Here is a 25334-nt window from a genome sequence, read left to right on the forward strand (position 1 = left end):
GATCTTTACTGTGAGGGTGGCGAGGCACTGCAGTGGGTTGCTCAGAGAAGTGGGGAATGCTCCATCCCTGGCACTGTTCAAGGCCAGGTTAGACAGAGCCTTGGGTGACATGGTTTAGTGTGAGGCATCCCTTCCTATGGCAGGGCGTTGGAACTGGATGATCTTAATGTCCTTTCCAACCCAAACCATTCCATGATTCTAGGACATTTGTAGAAGAGAATTGAAGCAAAAAATGAAAGCTATCATGTCTGTGCCTTAGTGGATGCCAGGATGCTGTTGCTAAAATGATGCATGCTGATTCTGGCATCAATAGTTACGTTGAGCAGACCCTCCCCTAAGGAGCTGAATCCTAGTCCTTTCCCTCCTGTATAGGAACAAATCAGTTATTCCATGGAGGCTGTGTTGTCTCTCGGTGCCGTTGTGTTGCCTTTTGAAAACGTTTTGTAAGTTAGTCCTTAAGTGGGATAATTGCTTTCAGCATTTGCAAGTTAAATGAAGAAAGCTCTAATTAGATTTGATAAAGTGGCTTAGCATGGGGAGAAGGCTTTTCATAAACTATAGTGTGTATTCACTTGGCGTTGCACAATTGAATCTCGTGTAGCATTGATGGAACCAAAAAATCCTATTTGGCCATGGTTGCTCCTTGATGATTAAAGGCTTGAAAGCCTGTTGTACGTACTCCTAGTCGTAGATACTCTCTTCCTTTCTCTTATTATCCCGTCCTCATCAGGGCATTTATCTGTGTTTTAGAGATTGGAGGAGTTGCATCAAGACCAACCTGTTTGAGGAAGGATATTAGAGCACGCTGCAGATTGTAACGCTGGAAATCAGGGCCATGGCACATAGTGTTTAGTCGGTTGTGGGCATTATTATGCTGTGCTAATTGTACAGTGGGGCTGGGTGGCAGAGAGCCATTTTGTTCAGGTTTGTTGTAGCTCCATGTGGGCACTTATTGAGTTCCCCAGAAACTGAACAGTGCCCATGCTTAGTAATGTTTGGTATTGTTTGGTGTCCTGTGGGTTAGAAATGTGATATGCTAATGCTTTACTATAGCCATCACAGCCTTGGCAGAAGCACAAGGACTGGCCAGAGCAGCGCAGCACATTGCTTGCTATCTGAATAAGAACTTAGCTTGGTCACAAGCTTCTTTCATGTGTGGTTGCTGCACTGTGTGTGCCAGGAGCTTCCTGATGAGAATTGGAAAGAGTCCCCAAAGCCGGTGTTCAGATCACTCAGGCTGTTGCTTGACGTGACTTACTAGAGTCTGTTTTCACAGAATCATTGGGGTTGGAAGGGACCTCTGGACATCAGCCAGGCCAACCCCCTGCAAAGGCAGGGCCACCCAGAGCAGGTTACACAGGAACGTGTCCGTGGTGGGGTTTGAATGTGTCCAGAGAGGGAAACTCCACAACCCCTCTGGGCAGCCTGGTCCAGTGCTCTAATGTAGAGAAGTTCACCTTGTGTTGAGGTGAAACTTACGTTTTGGTTTATGGCCATTGCTCCTCGTTCTGTTGCTGGGCACCACTGGGAAGAGTCTGGCACCATCCTCCTGGCACCTGTCTTATGAGCTATTGATCTGCATTGATGAGATCCCCTCTTAGGCTGTTCTCCTCTGGACTAAACAGGCCCAGCTCCCTCAATCTCTCCTCATAAGAAAGATGCTCCATGCCCCTGATCCTCCTTATGGCTTCTGCTGGACTGTTTCTAGTAGCTCCTTGTCTTTCTTGTACTGAGGAGAATGGTTTTAACCATGAACACTCTTTAGCAAGCAGTACCTCTACCAAAACAGTCAGTGGCTTCTTGGTGCTTCATCTGCCAAACTGCAGATCCCACATGTGAATAACGTTGAATGGTTTGAATGAAAGTTTGATGACATTAGATCTAAAGACAAGTACTTAATGAGGAGTCTTGTGTTGCTTTGTGGTGAGTTCAGATAACCACAGAAGCAAATAAGTGGGAACTGGTCAAAACTGTTACTTCTGTTCTGCTTAAGAAGACTTGGGCTTGTTTAATCTTCTCTTGTGGTTATCAGTGTGCAGGTAAAATTGTCCTATGCTTGGGAATGGCAGTTGGCATATTTAGAGGAGCAGCAAGTAAATATATTTGGTGCATCTGTAATTAATCTTTGGTGATAAAATTTGCATATGAGTATAGAGATCTTTAGTAAGATCCACTTGCCTTGGGACATTAACTCCTGGTTTGCCAACCAGCCTATATCCTGGCAAGAGGGGACAGAAGGTTGTTCTGCTCTCTAACCATGTGTGATCTTTTCAGCTGTGGAGTTGAACTGAGTCATGTCTATCATGCAAGCTCAGTGGGAGTGAAGAGTGTGCTGCTGTGACAAAGGAAGCCAACAGGATGCTGGAGAACATCAACAAGGGCATCACTAGCAGAGACAGATGTCATTGCTTCACTCAGAGCTTGTCAGGCCACACCTGGAATACTGGGTTCAGTTTTGGTCCTTGCTATACAAAAAGGAAGTGGACAGGCTGGAGAGGGTCCAGAGAAGGGTCACAAAGATGATCCAAGGACTGAGAAGCCATGTGAGAAAAGGTTAAGAGAGCTGGTTTAGTTCAGCCTGGAGAAGAGAAGGCTCAGGGGAGACCTTAATCCCCATGTACCAGCATTTAAAGGGTGGCTACAAAGAAGATGGGTGACGGGTACAAGTTACTGTGGAAATCGTGCATTCCCCAACGCTGGACACTTAAGATGCAGCTGGGCCGTGCTTTGCTTAGAAAGGTTGGACCAGATGATCCTTGAGGGCCCTTCCAACCTGGGGTTCTATGCCTCTGGGATTCTATCATGGCCGGTTTTTCTCACTTGTTGCTTATAAGGGATCAAGTTCTTTGAATGCTTCTGGAATCAAACTCTTTCTGTTTGAATTTGGTGGGTCACTTCTCCCATGGCAAGTTGTGGCAGTGTGTCCTTTGGGTGAACAGGCTTCCTATTGTGACCACATGAAGTACACGTCTTTGGGTGAACATTCACAACCACCCACAGGCTCCTGATTCACTTAACCACATGTGCCTTGAAGTGTTTTACTCATTCTCAGTGGCTGCCCATATCTGTCTCCGTGAATGGACTTTGTGTCCTCCTTTGAAGTGTACACATACTACAAGGGCTTCCATGGTCAAGTGAACACAGATTTAAGCCTTTCTCATCTTCTGTCTCAAATACCAATCCAGTGTGTACCACTCCTTAAGGGAGTTATTTGGTGATAAATGTTGGCAGCTTCTATGTGATCTTGTAAGTGCTATGCAGGAATAACTCCAGTTTTCTTTGAGGAAAGGTTATGAATTGGATGGAACTTTCTTTATTACAGGAGATGGTTCATGCTGTGACAGGCTCTGCAAGCTGGTGAAGTTGAAGTTCTGAAGTGAACTTGGATGTGATAAAACTTCTGTGCCCATATAGTTGATATGATCAAATTTAAAGCCTTTAATAGCCCTTCTTAAAAAAGCAAATATTACTGTGAGATGTGACCAATGCATAAGAAAAGGTAGTTTTCCTGAATTCTCTCATTTTGACATAGTCCTAGGAGTTGGAAGTGGTATGTTGTGTACTTAACATAGCAACTGTGCTGGTGATGCCCATGGCTTGAAACTCGTATTGTAGGTGTGAAGTGTCTCAGCCTCATGTCTGTCCTCAGACAGACTTCACTTGAGGATGCAGTTCATAGACTCACAGAATCACCTGGGTTGGAAAAGCCCTTTAAGCTCATCCAGTCCAACCATTCCCTGCACTGCCAAGGCCACCACTGCCCCATGGCACTGAGGCCTCGTCTCCACGCTGTGTGAACACTTGCAGGGACGGTGCCTGCAGCCCTGCCCTGGGCAGCCTGTTCCAATGCCTGAGCACCCTCCGGGGAAGAAGGTTTTCACTCATGTCCTAACCAGATCATACCCACTGGAGGCTTCATTCCTGGGGTTATTTTACATAACTATGCCAAGCTTCCAAGTCCAACCCCCTGCCAGGGGCAGGGACACCATTCACTAGACCAGCTTGCTCCAAGCCCCCGCCTGGCCTTGAGGGAGTGAGGAAAGATACTCAAATCAATAGGTTCAATTCAAAACCTGCCATGACCTTTGCAAAGGGGGGAGAGTCAGAAAGCACAGGTAGTTCCAAACGCTTCATCTGCAAGGCAGCTGAGCCAAGGCAAATATGTGCTCTTTGGCAAAGGAACAATGGCATATCCTGAAGTGTCCCAGCTGTGTGACTGGAGGTGGACTTTGTCTGCTGGGGTTTCTGTCCTGTGAATCAGGGCAACCTTTGTGTATTCACAAAATCAGTACTTTTCAGGCAAAGAAACTACTCTGGGTGTTTGGAACAGGGTCATCTGGAAGGTACAGTATGATGGGACAAGAGGAACCGGCCTCAAGCTGCACCAGGGCAGGTTTAGATGGAGCTGAGGAACAGTTCCTTGCCCAGAGGGTGCTCAGGCATTGGAACAGGCTGTCCAGGGCAGGGCTGCAGGCACCGTCCCTGCAAGTGTTCACACAGTGTGGAGATGAGGCCTCAGTGCCATGGGTCAGTGGTGGCCTTGGCACTGCTGGGGCAAGGGTTGGACTGGATGAGCTTAAAGGGCTTTTCCAACCTGGTTGAGTCTGTGCTTCTAAGGTGCCGTCTTGTCTGTACAAGGAACAAGGCAGAGTATGTTGCTGGCCTCCATGCAACCAAAGGCAATGAATGAACTTCTGCTGCATTCCAGGATTTTATGCTAATATTTCACTTCTATCAGTGTATTTTCAGAAAAGAAAATGATCTTAATTACTGTCAAATAACTGCTTATAATAACCTGTAATCCACATAATGCTTCCTATTTACAAACTAGGAACAGTTCACCTCTTCAGATTGTCATTTGTTGCTGTAAACAGTTCCCTGTAGCAGATGTTTATTGAAGAAGTTGAATTCTGTAACGTTAATACTAAAGTCTTTTCACTACACTTTAATAGGCTTGTGTTTTGTCTTTCATACTTGAGTCTTCTGTGCGTCTGGCTATTCTTTGTCAGTTTTCATGTTGGTTCCCAACCCCTCGAAGTTAGCCAGCCTTGTTCTGCCATTCTCATTTGTGAAGTACCAAAACTACACAAACGAAGGCCAAATAGCTTTGTTCAGAAGCTCTTCCCTGTGAGGGTGCTGAGGCGCTGGCACAGGGTGCCCAGAGAAGCTGTGGCTGCCCCATCCCTGGCAGTGTTCAAGGCCAGGTTGGATGCAGGGGCTTGGAGCAAGCTGCTCTAGTGGAAGGTGTCCCTGCCCATGGCAGGGGTTGGAGCTGGATGGGCTTTAAGGTCCCTTCAACCCCAACCATTCTATGTTAAACTATAGAATTCATCTATAGGCGTAGTTGCCAGTTTTTTCTTCTCTCGTTTGCTATTTTGCAAAGACATTTTGCAGTGTCGTATGTTGCCTTTGCACATCTTGAGTTCTGGTGTTTTGGAGTACAGCTGTTGTGGTTTGAAACCAGGACAACAGGAATATCACTCCCATTCTTCAAGATGCATGTAGGAAGGCTCACAAAACCAGGTCTGGGAAGCATCAAGGTTGCTGCCCAGCACCATGTAGCATCATCTTAATGTCATTGACTAAATCAGCCCATAATCCAACTTGAGCACTCCTGAATGGATGGATGAGCACATAATAACTGGACAGGGCCTCTCTGTGTTTCTCCTGAAGATCATAACTCATTGCAGTTCTGTTTACCATGGGAAACTTTCTTGGATCTTGTGTCTGGAATGGCCTTATCTATTTGGGAAGGACAGGGGGTGCTTTTATTACCTTCAGAGACCCATTACAGGCTATGATTGCTTGTGGGAGTGTCTGCTTATGAGCTGTTAGAAAACAGCCTATTAATAAGACAGAGCTTCTTGTAATAGAGCACTTATTAATCTTCTTCCTGTGTGGTTATTTATAGACTGTGACATCTTAATTTGCCTCTCATGTGCATCAACCTGTGTTATTTTAAAAGATCAAGTAGCTTTCGCATGCCTCTGAGGATCACTTCTGGAGGCAACAGGCTGTTTCCTGAGGAATCTCACAGGCTTCAAGTCTGAAGTTGCAAAAAATAACATTCAGCTTGTTGCTGGTGTCTTTCTAAAGGGCAAAGAAGTTATGGGATGTCCAGTTATATAGATACGTATATATTTACTGTGAGGATGGCGAGACGCCGGAACGGGTCGCCCAAATAGACTTGGGCGTCATGGTCTAGTATGAAGCGTTGCTGCCCATGACAGGGGGGTTGGAACTGGATGATCTTAAAGTCCTTTCCACCCCAAACCATCCTGTGATTAATCCTGTTTTTTGATTGCAAGGAGATTTCCTTGACTTCTCAAAGGCTTTCCAGTTGCTGATAGTGCTTCCTTGCCCGTAGTGAGTGTGCAATGACCTACCTGGAACGATACTAGATCCCTAACTCTATTTTTGTGGTTGTTTTCTTTATTAGAGTGGTCCCAGTGCCAGATCCTGTCACAAGATGTGCATTGACATTCAACGAAGGCAGATCTACACGCTGGGACGCTACCTGGATTCCTCTGTGAGGAACAGCAAATCTCTGAAGAGTGACTTCTACCGCTATGACATTGACACCAACACATGGATGCTGCTGAGTGAAGACACCGCAGCGGATGGAGGCCCAAAGCTGGTGTTTGATCATCAGGTCAGTTACACTGATACTCCTATTGCATGTTCTCAGTGTTCATGAATCAGTTCTGATAGTAGCATCCTGTGATTTAGAAGTGATCCACCAGGTAACAGCAGTGATAAGGAAAGCTGTGGTCTGCACTCAGTTAAATCTTAATAGCGTCGTTGTCTCATGCCACTGACTGCTGGTGTTCTAATCAAATCACATCAGAAGCATCGTAAAAACCTTTGCAAACAGATTTATTTTATTAAGACACATTTTATTAAAGCTCAAAGCACAGTTCATCTGGGTTTAATCAGTGGTTGAGCTGGGTTTGCAGATCTGCCTACTCAGAGGGCACTGAGGAACTACTTGCAATGCTGTGTATGATACCTTCAGAAGAAAGCTATAAGCAAGCTGCTGAAATGAGGCCAAGAGGATCAGGATTCTTCCAACATTACTTATCTTTTACACTTTGTAATATGTTCTTGCTTTGTTTGGGCTTAAACACCTTTGAGTAGTGGCTACTAACCTTTAAAAGGCCATACTTGTCCACGTATTCAAACCAAATACCCCTTTGCTTGTGTGTTCAGTGGCTTTTGCGCACTTGAAAAAGGTATTTTGCCCTTAATTGGTTTTTACAAAGCATGGCCAAGAAACAGCACAGCAGTGCTCATTCTTAAAGCAGGCCCAGAACTGCTTTTACTGGGACTAGCTGTTTTGTAACCAAAGCTGTTGTTTGCCAGCACAATACGAGTTTCTGCTGACACCGAACATTTAGGATGCGTCTTGTCTGCAGAACAAAAGCCAATCAGTCTTTTGTGTGCTATTAACAACAGATACCATTCTCCCAGGTGTTGGGGTAAAGGCAGAAGTAAACTGTCAGCTGGCAAGGCTACTCTGGGTACCTTGGTTGTTGCCTCTGAACTGGTTTCTTTTTCCCCCTGCTGTCTCTTTGGAAAGAATGTTCTCCCTGAATTCTTTATCAGTCTGCAGCTCTTCCTCTCCCTCACTACCTCCTGCGATAGCGCTTTTTGTTTAACCTTCAAAACACGTGCTGCCCTAGAAGCGTTTTGTGGAGGCTTTGCTGAGTAGCATCTCTGTCTGACTGTAATCTTGCCTTGTTTTCTGGTGTTCTGTTTCTTCCTTTCCCTTCCCCATGGTGTTTTGTAACCCTCTGCCTTGCACCGCGGCTGAAAACATCACCTGGAGTCAAGAAGATTGCTGTTTCATTTGTACTGCAGTGCATCTCTTGTCTGCCATAACCTGAATTCAGGTTTTGGGGATAAACATCTTCCTGCTGCAGTCTCATCAAAAATCCTTGGCCAGGTTATACTCCTGCTTTGTGTTGAAGCAGTGGGGGTAGCAGTCAGTGTGTGTTTAGTTAGGATGGAATCTGAGTAACACATCACAGGCTGATTTTTGGATTGATGGAGTGGAGGTCAGTGAATTAGCAGTGATTTTTGATTTTTACCCTTGCATAGCTATTGTCAAAGGTGCCATTCTATTAACTTGCTGGCAGAATTGGTTACGGATCCTGTTGAAAGAGTAAAATGTCTTTCCTTTAAATCAGCAGTTAAAGGCAAGGGTTTTAGGTGGTGAAGGTTACATTTAGTGTTTTATTTCTTTTTCCCTTCTTTTGCTCATTATATTTTTTCTTATATAGTAAGTTGAAATTAGACACATTTTAAACTAGTTTTCACATCAGCTGTGAAGATATGTGTGTTCTGTTTATTAGAGGCTCAGGAGCTTTGTGAAGTACCATCTAACTTAGCAAGTTATCACTTGCAGGGGAGGGATGTTTAATCTTAGTGTTTGTCTTAATGTGCTGGCTTACAACTACTTCTCTCTTTCTCCCAGATGTGTATGGATTCTGAAAAACACATGATCTATACCTTTGGAGGCAGAATCCTGACCTGCAATGGCAGTGTGGATGACAGCAGAGCCAGTGAACCACAGTTCAGTGGGTTGTTTGCTTTTGACTGCCAGTGTCAGACATGGAAGCTTCTGAGAGAGGATTCCTGCAATGCTGGACCTGAGGATATCCAGTCCCGAATAGGACACTGTATGTTGTTTCATTCTGTAAGTATCCACACCGTACTTGGCTTTATGATGCTTGACTTGAAGGAGAACATCTGGGTTTGATTTTCCTTGGAAGTTTAAAGCTCTTTAATCTCCCAAGCGGTGTGTTGGCTGGCTTGATTCTGTTTGCTGACATTTTGTTGCTGCTTTGGTAAGTGCAGGTGGTATTAATTCAAGATTTGGAGCTTTCAGGACTTGAAGGGAATAAAATTCCAAGTAAAAAATGAGGTGAATTTTACATGGTTGATTTAATAGAATAATTATAAATAGACCCAAGGGCTATGGTTCAGTTTGAGCTTTCCTGTTAAAGTTGGCAGAGCAATTTAGAAGCCTATAGTCTAGTAGATAATCTACATAGTTACTAGAATGGAAACCTGTATAGTGCAGGGGCTTCCTGCGTGTGTATTGAGATGCACAAGCCTCCTGTTCCCTTGTGCTGAGCCACTTGCTGCTGCTGCTTGTCTTGAGCAGATGTTAATAGCTGGGCACAGCTGTCTGTGTGGGTACTTCATCTACAGGCCAATGGAAGGGCAGAGGGATGGGACAGTGGGGTGTGTATGTGGTATTTTATTTATTATTAGGTATTAGAACCCATCTTCCATTGCCTTTCCAGTTTGGAACTGCAGGGGGAAGGTGGTCAGGGAAGGTGGTTACTGACCTGTGTGTTCTGGGGTGCCTTTACACATAGGTGTTCCCAGGGAAATAGCACACTACAGAGGAGATTAGCATCAAATAGGAAAGCTTACATGGTGCATTGGCAGGTCTGCACTGTATTTACGTGGAGCTTCTAAGTGGTAATAAGTGGAGTTTGTGGAGTTTTGCTTACATTAAACTCTGACTCAGAGGTTAAGAAGAGAATTAAAGTTATTATTGTGGTATTCAAGTGTATACTGATACCACCGATTCAGACCTGCCCAGTTTGAGCAATTTACTGGGTTTATTTCTCTTTCCCTTTCAAATGAAGGATCGGAATTTTTACAGTGAATACCATGTTTTCAGTGCCTTCAATTTGATTTTTGCTTTGAATGGCTGTCTAAAATCTGGTGAAAAACATATTGCCACACACAGTTCTGCACAGGGTACCTGAGGATTCTTCAACTGTGTGTCTGTGGCAGACGTAAGAATGCAGTTTTCTATAAGCACAGGTCCTGGAAGTTCAGTTCCCTTGCTGTTTTCTCAGCCATTTGAAAGAAAAATAATCTGCCTCTTAGAGACTTTCCACTTGGCAAACCTCAGAGAAGTAATAAACCTGTTATTCTTGGCCTGCTGGTTGCCGCTTGCCTGCTCTGAGTTTAGTACTGTGCTGGTACCTGGACGATTTTTCTTACAGTCCATCTTTTATTCCTATTTAGATTTATTTAACTGAAGTTATGATTAAAGGGGTTTTAGACATGAAGACTAGTAATTGTTTAACATTAAACTTTAAAAATGAATTGTTCTTTTAACGTTCTGAAGTTGTTGCTGGATCAGGCAGGGCTATAATAGTTAACTGTAAAATCTGCCTAGTCACTGTGGAGCTGCAGCCGTTGGATCCAGGTTTGTGGGCTCATGCCGGTCATGAAAACTTTATCATTGCTCTTGCAAGAGGCTTTCTGGGGTTGGAGAAACACTAAGCCCTTAATGGTTTAGCCCTTGAAATGGAGAAATCATAAATTCAAGACTCCAGACCAAGAATTCTTACAGTCTTTATTGAGTTTGACAATGATGCTGTTGGGAATAATCGTTCCCTGTGAATCGAGACCGCAGTAAAAGATACTGGTAGACCTGATAGCTAAGGCATGATTTTAAACTCTGAAGGAATATATCGTGTTACTCTCTGATGCATTGATGCTTCTGTTAATGGTCACGGTTGGCCAACATATACTCTATGAAGACATCCTTTTGTTTTCCTTCCTAGAAAAATCGCTGCTTATATGTATTTGGTGGCCAGAGATCGAAGACTTACTTGAATGACTTCTTCAGTTACGACGTAGACAGCGATCATGTGGATATCATCTCAGATGGCACGAAGAAAGACTCAGGGATGGGTAAGAGAATAACTACATGTTAGTTGATAAATGCTACAAATGAGAACTATATTGTTAAGTAGGTGAAAGGCCAGCTTCAGTGGCCTGGGGTGTCAGGTTGGCATCCTTAACCAGCCTTCCACATCCGAGTAAACTCCACACTATATAGGTTAAACTCATGCCAGCTCTTCTGTCCGTCCTGTCATTTGACACTCACCATCTTCATCACATTACAAATAATCGATGTGTGAAACCACACAGCACCTCAATAGAAAAAAATACAGCAAAATAAGAACCAAAACCATCTCCTTCAAAACTGCATCAAGGAGAAAGAAAAAAAAAAAAGGCTGAAAAAGTCATTTTCTTTAAACCAGGAAAGGAGAAAGCAAATTTTTTTCCTAGTTTTCCACCAAGCGAAAGATGCTGTAAAATAGGAATAAGCTGCTTGGTTTGAGATGCAGAAGGGCAGGTTGGGTGCTCAGAGAATGGAGTAGAGGGATAGAGATTATTCTGCGTGCCAAGAGCTGAATAAAAAGATGAGACCTGTTGTCCTGTTACTCTTGTACGATATTATCATAGAACCATAGAATCAGCTGGTTTTGGGGAAGACCTTTAGTATCATCAAGTCTGACTATCGGGGAGAGGCAAAAAAAGGGAGGAGGAGGGAGCAAGAATTTGGTCCTGTTCAGTTCACATCATAGAGCGATAGACACCAGGCATAGGTCCGTATACCAGAAACCTTTAAAAACAACCAAAAGCTGTTGCAACAGAGCCATCAAGAACTGATTTGACACCTTTTCTTTCAAATGATGTAGAGAAGAATGCTCTTTTCTTTTCCAAACAGTATTTCTGCATGTGTGATCTTAAGGCCCTTTCCAACCCTAACCATTCTATGTATAAATGTATGATTTTCTTCTTGCAGGTACCCTGACCTGCAGTACACAGCTCAGAGATCTGTGTACTACTATAGGGCAGAAGTTTTGAATATTTCTCATATTATGTATATTTAGCCCTCATTTTTTTCTCTTCTCCCACTTACCAGAACCCCAGGAAGCTCATTTATCTTGAATTTAGGCTGTCTTCCTCCTTTTGATCAAGCCTTATTTCTTAGCAAGTACTTTTGCTGAACTTCTGAAGGTGAATTATTGATGGTTATGAGTTATTGTTTGCTCATTCAGTTAGTTATGCCAGGGAGGGAGAAGAGTACCCAAGCTCCTATTCTCTGGAGTCATTTATTTACTTGAGTGATTCCAAGAAAGAGCCAGCTTGTATTGTTGACAATCTCCTTTATTAAGGTGCTTGCATGTTGCCTGTTGCTGTTTTGCACACACCCACACACCATTTGTTGGCTTTAGAGCTTTTAAAGAATTGATTATTTTTTTCCTCATGAAATAGCATTCTACCATTTTGCTTTTTTAAACCTGTATTTCTTCATAGCTTTAAAACACGTGGCTTTAAGCTGACACGTATCTACCTCAGAGTTAAAGATGCTGAGCTCATCATATGGCTGGAGAATCATAGAAGGGTTTGGGTTGGAAGGGACCTTAAAGCTCCTCCAGCTCCAACCCCTGCCAGAGGCAGGGACCCCTTCCACTGGAGCAGCTTGCTCCAAGCCCCTGTGTCCAACCTGGCCTTGAGCACTGCCAGGGATGGGGCAGCCACAGCTTCTCTGGGCACCCTGTGCCAGCGCCTCAGCACCCTCACAGGGAAGAGCTTCTGCCTAAGAGCTCAGCTCAGTGTCCCCTCTGTCAGGTTCAAGCCATTCCCCTTGGCCTGTCCCTACAGGCCCTTGTCCCAAGCCCCTCTCCAGCTTTCCTGCAGCCCCTTTAGGCACTGGAGCTGCTCTAAGGTCTCCCCTTCAGGAGCCTTCTCTTCTCCAGGCTGCCCCAGCCCAGCTCTCTCAGCCTGGCTCCAGAGCCCTTGCAGCACGCCCCCCCCCCGTGGTCTCCTCTGAACCTGGTCCAACAACTCCACGTCCCTCTTGTGCTGCTGCCCCAGAGCTGGATCAGGACTGCGGGGGGGGGGTCTCCCCAGAGTGCAGCAGAGGGAGAGAATCCCCTCCCTTGACTGCTGCTCATGCTCTGGGGATCAGCCCAGCATATGGTTTGTCTTCTGGAGAATACACTGAACTCTGCTTCTCAGCAAGTACATTAACCTTGAGGTTGGGTTGAGCAAATGAGATGATAATATTTAGCCCTCCTCCTCATTCCCACAGGCCCTAAAGTGGTGAATAGTAGACTTTGTAAGAAAATGACTAATTGGAAATAATTCATGAGTCGATTTTCAGTTCACTGTTCTCCTGTGTGTAGAAAGTCAACAAACAGATCCGAATGTTTCTCTTGCCTTTGAAAGAAAACGAGAGGATTATTTGCATCTTAACAGGAAGAGAACAAAATGCTTGTTCCATTCAGACAGCAAACGTTGACAGCACTACTTTCAACCTCCAAAAGCAGGTCTTTATTGTGCCCTGTTAGGTAGTGCTATACCGTTTTGATCTGTATGAACAAAGTGATTCCCTGTCTGGTCGCTGCGCAGTTTCAAGCTGTTCAGTGTGATGAGTCAAGTTGAGGATGCCTGACCTAAATGTTCCTCTAAAGTCCCATGATTACATTTTGTTCCTGGCTCGCATGTGGCATTCAGTTCTATTCTTAGTGGAGCTATTTTGATTTTTACCCTTCCTAAAAGAGCTTAATTGTGCATTTGTGCCATTAGAGTAGTGAGAAGATTTCTATAGAACTAGTAAAAGGGGTAGTTAAGGATTATCAGCAACACGGGGTTGTTACAGTGCTACAAAACTATGGTAACACTAAGTTGGTTTTGCTGCTGTCGTCTTCTAGATGAGGTATTTATGCTGTTTAGTGTTTCTTTGCTCTTAGGTGTGCCTTTGTTGAACATGGAACCAGTTTCTTGTGTGGGTGATGTGTTTGAGAATATTGGGTGATGAGTAGCACTTAAATCTTCATAATTTGAAGTAAAGGACTATAATTGTAGCAAACTTCTTTTTAATTCCTGGGAAAGTTCACATTGGATCAAACAAGTTTCTAAAACACACAGATTTGCCTACTAAAGTTGTCTCCTGACTTGATCTGCTTTGGAACATAGGTAGGCCTTGCAGCTCGTGGTGTCTGGCACATGCCAGAATGGCACCAGATTATGGAATCACCATCCCTGGAAGTGTTCACAAACCATGTAGATAAGGCCTTAGTGGCATGGGTTAGTGGTGGCCTTGGCAGTACTGGGGACTGGTTGGATATGATGAGCTTAAGGGTCTTTTCCAGTCTATTTGATTCTGCGATTCTCTGTAAAATCCTGGTGCTTTCTCTTTTCTGTCAAAGGAAGGTACTACAGTGAAATTAGACCATCAGGGATGGTTATGTTTCCGCTGCTTGGTAACCGTTTGAAGCAAGAAAGTTGTTAGTTCAACTAGTGAATGGACAAAACGGGACTGAGGAAAAAAGAAAGTGGTAGTGGTACAAATTGGAGGAAGTAACAGTACTGATGAGTAGATACTGTGGTTGGAGGGCAGGAGGAAATGCATACGCTGATGGACATACCCTTTCCAAGCAGTCATATACTTTTAGTTACTTAAACCCCAAACCCAACAAACAGTAGCACACAAACAGCAACAAGAAGAAAACTAAACCGTGCTTGTGTACGTCAGAGTGTATCTCTGAAGCATGCACGTGGTCTGGAGATGCTACCAGTATCAGTATGCCCCCCATCCCTGGCAGTGTTCAAGGCCAGGTTGGACACAGGGGATTGGAGCAAGCTGCTCTAGTGGAAGGTGTCCCTGCCCGTGGCAGGGGTTGGAACTGGATGAGTTTTAAGGTCCCTTCCAGCCCTAACCCTTAATGATTCTATGATCAGATGTCTTCAGCTATACTGCCAGCTTGCATTACTTGCTTAGCTCAGTGCCCATGCCTAAATCGTGGTCTACAGGAACTAATGGGAACTCTTGCGGTTGGTCAAGGTTCCTGTGATAATCCTTTTATGACTCAGGTGATGTATTAGAGCTGTTGGTCAGAGGGAGAATTTCCTTCTGTAAGAGAATCACGATCACCTTATATCCTTTGGCATCGATTATCTTCAAATGAAAACAAGCCTTAAACATTCTTGTGGCTCCTATTTAAGGTGAAGTGGGCCCCATGGACAAATGGCAAGTATTTATAGCTACTGGTGAAGGTTCCATGTCTCTTCCTGGGACATGTGCTCATTTGGGATACAGATTCTATGATTCTGTGTGTGCCCCTGGCAGAGGGGAGGTTTCATCGATAAGTACCACGGACAGAGGCGACACAACCCAGCCCAGGGAATGCTGAGCCAAACGTAGACTAAGGCAGAAACACATGAATCAAAGGAGATAGATAACCCAGCTCAGCATGGCCAGGATCCAGCTCAGACCAGCAGTCTGAATATCCCATTTTGATCGTTTCTTTGTGACACCTGACATGTTTTGCTCTTGTTCAGTTCAAGTTCTAACTTGCCACTAGCTACCATGTCTCTTGCTATGGAAGCACTTAGTTTTGTGAGGGCCCTTATGTACTCTTGATGTGAACCAATCTTAACATGCTTTCCTCTAACTGTGAAGGTGAGGAGGAGAGCAGGCAGGCACCCCATTCTAAAGATGCTTTACAGAGATGGCACAGCAGCAGCAGCAGAATTCCATTCAGGTTCACTAGCTGACCTGTTGCTTCCAAAATCTCATGTTGCTTGGGAGACAGCTGAGCATTGGACATTGGGGTGTTGCTTTTTCAGTGCAATAGCTGCCCTGTGTGCTATCACTCACTCATCCAGGTTTGCTCCATTAAAGTTCAGGGGAGGTGCTGCTTCAGTTTTATATGGATTATAAGTTGTGGTATGGAGTAGTTTGCTGCCCTGCTGCTTTTTAAAAGTGAATCTAAGGGGGGCGTGCCAAGTTCTGGTGAACATCAATATCCAAGTGATGGAGCTTCTTCCTGTTTTCTGATCACAAGGAGGAAGGATGCTAATCCCAATGCAATTGATTTGCAAGTAGTAACGTGTTCCGAGGGTTTCATAACTTGGGTGGCATTGAAGGGCTGTCAGTAAAATTGCTTCTCTTGATGGTCCTTCATGAAGCCTTCAGAAGTGGGCTGTAGACTGCAAGTGCTGTATCCTTGTTTTGCCAGTGCTGTGCTTCAAAGCATGTTTAAAAAGATGCTCTAGTATCCCGTCAAAGGGGAGAGGTGAGATGTAATTCCCAAACTTCTGCCTGGTGTGATGAGAATCACATCTGTGAACTTGGATTTACTGCTTTGCAAGCTCTGCCTCTGTTTTCCTGCTTGGATACAAGCAGCAGCCAACACTGTGCTTTGAAACAACTGTGTTTGCACATAGAAGCAGCCAGAAAACACTCAGCTTGCTGAATGATCACTGGAATCCAATCAGTGCCTCAGAGTAGGGATGGTGGTAGTGGGAATGTATCTGCTTCATGATTTGGTGTCACTTCTGTAGGAAAGCTTTTCCCATGCATTATGTTTAAATGGGACTTACATTGTACAGGGTTACACAGCACCTTATCAAAGCTTTCTCAGGAGTTATTCCTTGTTTATGTAACTGGCTGCTAACTCAAGGCCTGTGTGGCTGAATACTGTTTTCATGTATTGAGGCTGTGAGCTCTTCACTTTTGCTGTATAAAGATAAATGAAAATGAGAAGTTCTGGAGGGCGGATTCAGACCTCTTATTTCCAGCTAGTTACTGCGTTCCTACCCTGGGCTGGTTACTGAGATTACAGTGGCAAAAAGCAATGGCACAGGAAAAGCATTCCCCATCTAGTAGGCTTTTGGGGATTGTATTGCTTTTAGGAATTTCTCTCTGCAGCTTTTCCTCTTCAATCAGTAATGTATTGTCACAGGAGCCAAGTTAATATTGCATAGCGACGGGCCAGTGCTGTGTTCAAAACAACCAGGGCTGAGTCCTTACTCACTGCTTTATGTCCTTCAAGCTGACCTGAGCAGTCCCTGGCCCTGAGACACACTTTGAAAGGTGTGAAATCTGTGGAGATAAGCTCCAGAGCTGACTTACATTCATGTTAAGAAGCAGAAGAGTGAGGGACTTCCATGGAGATACTTTTACCACTTCATGCCCCCCTCCAATCTACTACACTGCGAATCATGGTTCTCTGCAGCACACTGCTCTAATGTGTCTGATTCTTACCCCTTGTTGTTTATGACTTTGTACTCTTTAAGTCTTTAAAACATAAATCCTAAGCAATCAGCTGCTGTCACAGCTTCAGTTTTATCTCCTATGCAGAACTAAATTTCCTTCCCAACGTACATTTTGTTACCTAAATATCACAAGTGCTTTTCTCAGGTTTACAGCCCGTGTCCCTCCCTAATGTGCTGACCACAGTCACTTGGATTGCATCCAGCAGTTACTGCAAGTCCCCGGCACTTGCAGATCGTGATGCTCTCTTACCCCCTAGTGGAAGTATTTGTAAGCCATGAGGATTTTATGCAGCTCTTTTGCTCTGTCAAGGATCAGGCTTCCTTGGCAAACAGCTTTTGGATGTTTCTGTTGTGTTTAAAATATCCCACCATTTCCTGCTTACTGTGTAGGAGCTTGCCTTAGTTTCTATTTATTTTCAGGGACTTTTTAACCAAATCTGTGTTTTGTTGTGTTTTGTTTAATCATATTGCATCTAACTTCCAAATTCTCGGCAAAAGACTAGATGTCAACTTTGTCTCTAGCCCAAGGCACTACTTAAATATGTTTTCTACACTGTTGCTTAGATAGGTCAAAGACTTTGTGGAAGTTACTCTTCATCTTAAGCTCTACTAAATGTAGGGATAACATATTTTCTGATATACGGATTTTTATCCTTTATGCATTTCAAACAGTCTCAAGAAGACATTGATTTACAACTGAGGGAAGCCTGAAGTGACTTGGCTTGGATTTGGTTTTGATTGCAGCTGCTGTGGATAAATCCTATCCTTACCACTAAGAGTAAACAAGAAGAGAGGCACTGAACTTTAGTGGCTTTTCCCTCCTTCATTCCTGAAATAATCATTTCAGCTTCAGGAAGTCCAGAATAAACTAGATACAAACTTCATTTATTTAACAACATGGGGATGAAATTCCATAGACAAGTTTCAAATCAGCATTAATATAACAACCATGTTGCTCATTGTTATAACAACATTCATTTCGATGAGCCTCAGGTGTTAATGCTGTGAAGATTTCATGCTTTTCCCTAAAAACGTGGCATGGTGTCTCTACTGTTCAAAGCAGCAGATAGGGTTGCAAAGACATTTTCCATGTACATTAGCACTGCTGCTCAAATTCAGATGGTTCTCCTGCCAGAACTGTCTCAAACTGGCCTTGAATTTAATCCTTTAGGGTCAATGCAGTGAAAGCAAGCATATAACATGATGCTCTTAAAAAAATTAACAATATATAGTCTATAATTATCTTTATAAGTTTCTTTTTACTTTTTATTTCCTTATTGGGTAACTTTGACAGTTTCTATTAGTTCTTAGTAAAGCACTTCTTTGTGCTTTGCATGTAAAACATGGTATGTAGTTGTTGTACCAGCGTTTTGTTCCCTGTTCTTTCCTCTGCTCTGCTACCCATTTGCTTTTATAAACCAGCTTAATTTTCCTTTGAAACCTCATGGCAAAATTGGAGGTTGAGATAAGCAGGTTTAAGCTGATGAGGGCTCCAAAGGCTCTTCCTCCTGCTTTGCCATAGAACCATAAGCAAGGATTTTGTTGACGGGACTTCAAGAATGAATTATGCCGATAGATTTCAGTTCTTATTGACGTTTATGTAAGAAATAAGCATTTTTATTCAAGAAATAGGCTGGTTTTTTGGCTTTGTTAAACATCTCAGTAGGGGCTTAAAGTGGAGAAAACCAAAGCCTGCTCTGAATTCTTTTAACTGGTGCTTGGCCTACCCAATGAGAAGCATGAAACCAAAACCTACTGTAGAACAGGCTGGGAAAATACCATTCAGTGTGTTCTTAAACAGCAATATTATCGGTTTATTAGAGCTTGTTTTCTGGGCTCTCTGTGCAATTTACAACTAATTGAAGGGAAGAATTTGCAAAATACAAGAGTTGGGAGCATTTTTCATGCCAAAATCTTGAGCGAAGGCCAAGAACCTTCACCAGCCTTTGTCAACTGACCCAGAAAGAGAAATGAGACAAACAGGATCTGTAAACAAGGATCACGTGCCCTTCACAAATCCATTTTGGAAGGATGGTTGCCTAGGGAAACAGGAAATGGGGAATTAGACAACAAACAAAAAGGATTTGCCAAACAAATTTGCTGACCTTTTTTTTTTTTTCGGGGAATTATGATGAAAACTGTTGGAACCCTCAGGATTTCACCACATTTCTAAAGCTGAAGATGGAGCAGAAGAAGAGCTGAGTAATGTTACCACAACTATTCAGAAAGTACGAAAAAAAAACCCACTTCTTGACATCTTTGTCCTAAAGGAAGCAACGGGAGGCCTGGAATCTTGAGTTCATCTGGAATTTTGTTGAGTTTCCCAGCTTTTCCAATTAAGCTTTTTTGGAGTCAATGCTTCCTTTTACAAATGAGACAATAACAAAGTCACTCTGTTTATATCTGCACTGGTCATCTAGCTCTATCTTCAGGCAGTTTAATCCTCATTTCTGAGCTGGTAGTCTCCCAGATAGCTCTAGCCATACCTTTCCAAAGGAAATAGCAACTGTCAGAAGGGGTTTTGTGCTTCCAGAAGTCACGGATGGGAAGGGAACGAGAGACTTTGCACTAGACTTGTCGTTAGCAGGGAAGAAGTCAGCCTCTGGATGAGTTTTCTTCCTCTTATCCCTCTCACCCTGCTTTAGAGGGCATGTGCAAGAAGGAAGTTGGTTACGTGGTGACTTCTGCATGCCTCTGGGCAATGGTTTGGGTTGGAAGGGACCTTAAAGCTCATCCAGTTCCCAACCCCCTGCCACAGGCAGGGACACCTTCCACTAGAGCAGCTTGCTCCAAGCCCCTGTGTCCAACCTGGCCTTGAACACTGCCAGGGATGGGGCAGCCACAGCTTCTCTGGGCACCCTGTGCCAGTGCCTCAGCACCCTCACAGTATTCTCCATTGTTTTCAGTGTGTAACTTCTCTTTTCTTTTGTCAGTTCCAATGACAGGTTTCACTCAAAGGGCTACCATTGATCCAGAACTGAATGAAATCCATGTCTTGTCAGGGCTCAGTAAAGACAAGGAGAAGCGGGAAGAGAATGTAAGGAATTCCTTCTGGATTTATGACATTGTGAGGAACAGCTGGTAAGTTGATGAAAGGGGTGCTGTTTCTAACATCAGTGCTGACTTCCTTTAGAAAGCAATCCTGTCTCCCAGGTAATCCACAACCTCTTAGAGCCATGGGATGGTAATGAAGACAACAGAGTTCCCTTGAGGCAGCTTGTTTTCCCCATGATCTTTAGAGACACCGTAGCAGTAAGCCACATGAGGGAGAGACATCATCATAGGAACTTCTTTATTGGAGGCAGGTGGAGGGATGAGGGGAAGTGAGCCTATATAAGGAGCTTTTCCCCTAGGAAGTCTTAAAAGCCAGGATTCATCATCAGTGCAGCAAATGCAGTCAAACCTAAGTTGTTAATAGCAGCCCGCATGGTAGGAGGAAACTGCTGCATGAACAGTGGTGGTGAAGTCTTCATGCAAGACCTAGCATCTCTTTCCATGCTGCATCAGGGGTACTTCAGGTAGCTACTAGTTCCAGTAGTCTGAGAAAATATTTCCTTATCCATTTGCTGTGTTGTATTTGGCAGCTGGTTCCCATTGTCCCTTTCCAGAGCTGGCAACGTTTTTGCATTCAGGGTCTCCCTTAGTGTGGGGGCAATCACTTTGAAAGGTGTGAATGTTGCTTATATAAATGGGTTTTCAGTTACAACTTAATTCTGCTTAAATCAGTGCTGGAAATGTTAGCTTTGCTCCAGTCTGTGGCCTGTACTGTTGTGTCCAAGATGGTATTCTCCATAATGAGAAATAATTCTGTTGGCAAATCATGCAGCATCTAAAGATACCTCTAAAGCTCATGACATAGAGAATTGTTTTCCTGTTTGGCTTGTGATTGAGGATTATGTTCGGCCAAGATGACCTTCTCTGCTTGTTGGATGGCTTTTTTTGTAGTGTTAACTATAGGGATGCAGTTCCCTATTGTCCTCTATATAGAGGACAATATACAGAGAAGAAAATCTTTGGTGCTACGTGTCAGGCAGTTCAAGTTGACATCATTTGTACGTTAAAGTCTTCTAGTAACTTTTTCTGCTTCCTGTAGGCACTGCTAATCATTACTTCCTGCCTTTTATGTCAGGTCTTGTGTCTATAAGAATGACCAAGCAGCAAAAGAGAATCCAGGTAAAAGCCTTCAGGAAGAGGAGCCCTGCCCCAGGTTTGCCCATCAGCTGGTGTACGATGAGTTGCACAAGGTATGAGGGTCCAGTTTACAGATACAGTGTTTTAAAGTCTTATTACTCTTAAAGTGTAGTTTCTTCTTCAAAGATGGTACGACGAATACAGCTTCTTGCATAGTGTTAATGTGGAGGGTGCCTTTTATTTAACTTACTCTAATCTTTTGCAATCAGGTTCTAAGCTACTTGTGTCAATGTGATGTAAACATGATAGGTCCTACATGAAGTAAGCATGCAGACAATGGGGTATACTAAACCTGTATAAAGTTGTCAGGCAGCTAGCTCTTACCTGTTCTTAACTGAAGCTTCCTTCTTTATCCTCAAGGACTTAATGTCACAACCTGTTGGTGACTAAAAGGTCACAAATAGTTACCGATGTTTCTAGGAGAAACTCTCTTTGAAGGAACTAATCACTGTTAACAATCTGCTCTACCAGAGGTGCTTTCCTTTGCCCTGGACATCAGTGGCAACTGCCATTCTTTAGCACTGTCTGACTTGAATGGACACGTTCATGCTTAGATTGATTTTAAATGGTTTATAGTGTACGAGTGCTCAGTAAACTTAGGGCTTTGTGCACGTTAACCAATAAAGCAAAACCCCATGAATTAGATATCGTAGTTGTATTAATCTATGAATTAATGTTCCTATGACACATTTACTTAATCTTTCACAGATATTTTGCAATTGAAAGAACATTTTCTTAACCTCCTTTTTAGTCTGAATTGAAAAAGACATGTATACTGTAATCTTATCATTCCATGGGATGTTCATCAGCTTTGGGAAACCCAACCAAGGGGCTTTTAAGGATTTGGTGCTTCTCTATGGAGAGCTCATATTGTTGGTCATCTTTACAGACTGTAAATACTGTTCTGCCTTTAATGGCTTACTTCTAAGTGTAAGAATAAAATAGAATCAACTCGGTTGGAGAAGATCTTTAAGATCATGAAGTCCAACCATTACCCCAGCACTGACAAGTCCACCACTAAGGTACTATGAGATTGAGTGTAGTATTTTGTAAGTTACTGTGAAGGTTGCTAAATCATGGCAGTTGCCCAGCTTTATCTGAAGAGCTGTTTGATGTGCTTGTTTTGAAGAGCCTTATTTTTAGAAACCTCTGTTCCAATGACCTTTCTCAACTTCTCTGATATAAATAAGGAGAGCCTACATCAATGGGATGTAGAATACATTGTTTGGAGTGCTTATTTTTGAAGCTGTGGAGAAAGGTAGCCTCTTGGACTTCTTCAGCCTGCTTACTATTTAAAGACCCATGTGGTATGTTTCATATCAACAGTTCAGAGTTTGAAATACCAAATGATGTGAAGGGAAAAAGGTGAGTGAATAAACAGTGCTTTTTTAACAGTTCTACTTGAGATGTGCTCTCCCGTAAATCTAGCCTTACATTTCAAAGGTGGTGTGTCCTGAAACTATTGGAATGGTGTTTGAGCGCTTCATTTGAGCTACTATGAATGCAGAATGAATTTTGGGTACAGACATATTTAATGTTTCCATGTTTGGCATCTCAGCATTACTAGAACCTTTTCTGAAGGCAGTCACAGTAATGGTTGTGACTTCTAATTCTAGATAAGATTGGTGTTTTCATCCTCAGTTGCTCTTAACATGACATTTTGTCTTTCTGATTTACTCTGTATTCAGGTGACTGTTTCCTTTGTGCTCAGGTAGTGCGTTTGGCATCACAAGGCTGCTCTGTTGAGATGAGGCAAATCTGCCCTTCTAGGGACCATAGGAATACTCTCTGCAAGTCAGCTAAGGCTCTGTAGAGTTTATGGGACACTTTGGGACACAGGCCTGTTAGTCATCTCCCAACATCATGTCACTTTGAGCATCTCTAGTACTTCCCACTCACTTTATCAGTGACCCTTGTCTTTGGGAAAGATAATGGTCTTCACTGCTCATCTGAACTATGGTACTTCAGTAGTGCAGCTTCACCAGCAGTGCTCTGATGGGAGCCAGAGCATTAATCTGCAAAGTCCCTTTTATCTGAGCTTTCCTAACAGGCATGGAAATGTTTCTTTTTCAAAGAAGATGTGTGATTGCTGTAGTCCCTTCACACTATATGGGTGTAATCTGCTTATCCCCAAATGAAAGACAGGCTTAATACAGGTTCTGTATTTACCCTCTTCGATGACAATGAGAAATTGGGGTCTTTGAGGACAAGATTGGAGAAAAGGTTGGTAATCCATCAGTTTGAGTATTGTTTGCATCAAGGATTTTGAATGGGGCAAAAAGAGTTGGCTCAGATCCTTCTTTTCTACTCATAGCTTATGTGCTGAAGGGTTTATCACGCTCATAGGTTTTTCCTAAAGAAAGAGATGAAATGGTTTGGGGATGTTTGTTTGTAAATACCTCAGGAATCTGCTAGAGGGAGGTTTTAGCAGTGCAGCTGTTTTATTATCTTAAGATGTAAGCAGTTTAAGAGAAGTTTCATCTCCTAAGGGACAAAGTAAGGCTGATAGTAAGATGGAACAGCTTGTCTGCACGGCAGAGTTATCTCCCTCCAGAATAAACCTCTCCAAAGATGCTGACATAGTAAATAGCCTTTGTACACAGTCAAGTCAACTTTTTTTTTGCTCTGCTTCTCATTTGCTTAGGTTCATTACTTGTTTGGAGGGAATCCTGGCAAGTCCTGCTCTCCAAAGATGAGATTAGATGACTTCTGGTCTCTGAAGCTCTGTCGACCTTCAAAAGAATACCTGCTAAGACACTGCAAATACCTCATAAGGAAGCACAGGTACAGAAACAAAAGGGAGTTTGCAGTTTTCTTTTTAAAAATGTGGGGTTTTTTTAAGTTGCTAAAACCTGAATGTCTTGTAAATGGCTTTGGGAAATATCCCTTTGATGGTTATATGGTGGTCTGCAGGTTTCTTGATTCTTTTTCATTGAAAACCTAAGTTTAATAATAGGACAAGGGGGAATGGCTTGAACCTACCAGAGGGGAGACTGAGCTGAGCTCTTAGGTGGAAGCTCCTCCCTGTGAGGGTGCTGAGGCGCTGGCACAGGGTGCCCAGAGAAGCTGTGGCTGCCCCATCCCTGGCAGTGTTCAAGGCCAGGCTGGACACAGGGGTTTGGAGAAAGCTGTTCCAGTGGAGGGTGTCCCTGCCCGTGGCAGGGGGTTGGAACTGGAGGAGCTTTAAGGTCCCTTCCAACCCAAACCATTCTATGATAATAAAAAGCAGTGGGGTATGGCTGAGCTACAAGATGAACTTGAGTCTGGTGTTACTATGTTATTCTAAAACTAGAAAAATCTGGGTATTGTGTGGGGAGTCATGGGGGAATTTTTAGATTCCCTTTTCACTCTGCTGCTCATCAACATGTGTTTTGGTGCTGTCACCTCCCAAGGAAATGGAATGTGTTTCTGAAACACTGCTAAGAGATAGTAACAGCTCGCAAGGATGCTAATGAAGTCTGGGGGCTGGATGCCTTTGCACATCTGAGACTCAACCATGGTGAGGTCATCAGAGTTTCTCATTCAGAATCCCTTGAAAGATCTCACTTATGCGGAATTCAGCTGCACTGTGATGCTTCCTGTACTGTGCCTGCTTCAGAGCTGCCTTATATTTGCTATTTAGGGCAACAGCTTTTTAAAATCAAGCTTCTGGTGTGGCATTAGGCAAGAAATTGCAGCAGTAAGACAGCCTTTCAAGACCCAGCAAATGATTTGAAGGCAGTAAATAGCTCTTTCTGCATTCTTGGTGAGAATACTGTCTTATCGGGTTCTGCCAAGTGTTGGAGGTTACTTTTTACTGATGATATTTTACTTCTGAGGCAGCAAGCAAATTGCTTTACCTAACTCACAATCACTGTGGCTTGATGAGGCCTTTTGCAGATTAGCCATGCAGTAGATGAGAATACCTACAGGAATGAATAAAGGTCTGGCTCGGTAATCTGGGAGGTTTATTAAACCCACATGCGGTTGTATGCATATTCAGCTGTACAGCCTCCAGAGACAGCTCTGGATGACTTAGTTATTACTTCCTTAAGTTGCACTGAAAGGAGATGTTGCTGCATGTTATCTGGCAGAAGTTTGGGGTTTATGCACCGTACTCCCTTTTACTGGGGTCCATAGGAGGGAGCCAGACAACGACCAGCCCAGGGGCTGGTATGATGGGTGCTTTGATGGAGTTCCTGTGCCTGGCAGGGCTGGAGCTGAACTGCTGTAGAGTCACTTGGCTGCCCATTATCTGCATTCCCTCAAGCTCT

The 25334-nt window shown here is 43.4% G+C and overlaps 1 protein-coding gene and 1 long non-coding RNA gene across 5 annotated transcripts in view; one reads left to right on the forward strand and one right to left on the reverse strand.

Annotated features, from left to right (window-relative positions):
• MKLN1 (muskelin 1) overlaps nucleotides 1-25334 on the forward strand; it is a 108929-nt gene that overhangs the window by 71238 nt on the left and 12357 nt on the right. For all 4 annotated transcript variants that reach the window (XM_061369524.1, XM_061369525.1, XM_061369527.1 and 1 more), the window contains 6 exons: nucleotides 6440-6652; nucleotides 8477-8698; nucleotides 10596-10725; nucleotides 19824-19971; nucleotides 21020-21134; nucleotides 23726-23865. In XM_061369524.1, coding sequence (XP_061225508.1) covers nucleotides 6440-6652; nucleotides 8477-8698; nucleotides 10596-10725; nucleotides 19824-19971; nucleotides 21020-21134; nucleotides 23726-23865 — 968 coding nt within the window. The remainder of the gene's footprint in view (nucleotides 1-6439; nucleotides 6653-8476; nucleotides 8699-10595; nucleotides 10726-19823; nucleotides 19972-21019; nucleotides 21135-23725; nucleotides 23866-25334) is intronic.
• Nucleotides 1-25334, reverse strand: part of LOC133221006 (uncharacterized) — a 179765-nt gene that overhangs the window by 15809 nt on the left and 138622 nt on the right. The window lies entirely within an intron of this gene.

This window comes from Neopsephotus bourkii, unplaced genomic scaffold (assembly GCF_033783945.1).
Source record: "Neopsephotus bourkii isolate Nb327-2 ecotype Australia unplaced genomic scaffold, CSIRO-AGI_Nbou_v1 NB_1505, whole genome shotgun sequence".
NCBI lineage: Eukaryota > Metazoa > Chordata > Aves > Psittaciformes > Psittacidae > Neopsephotus > Neopsephotus bourkii.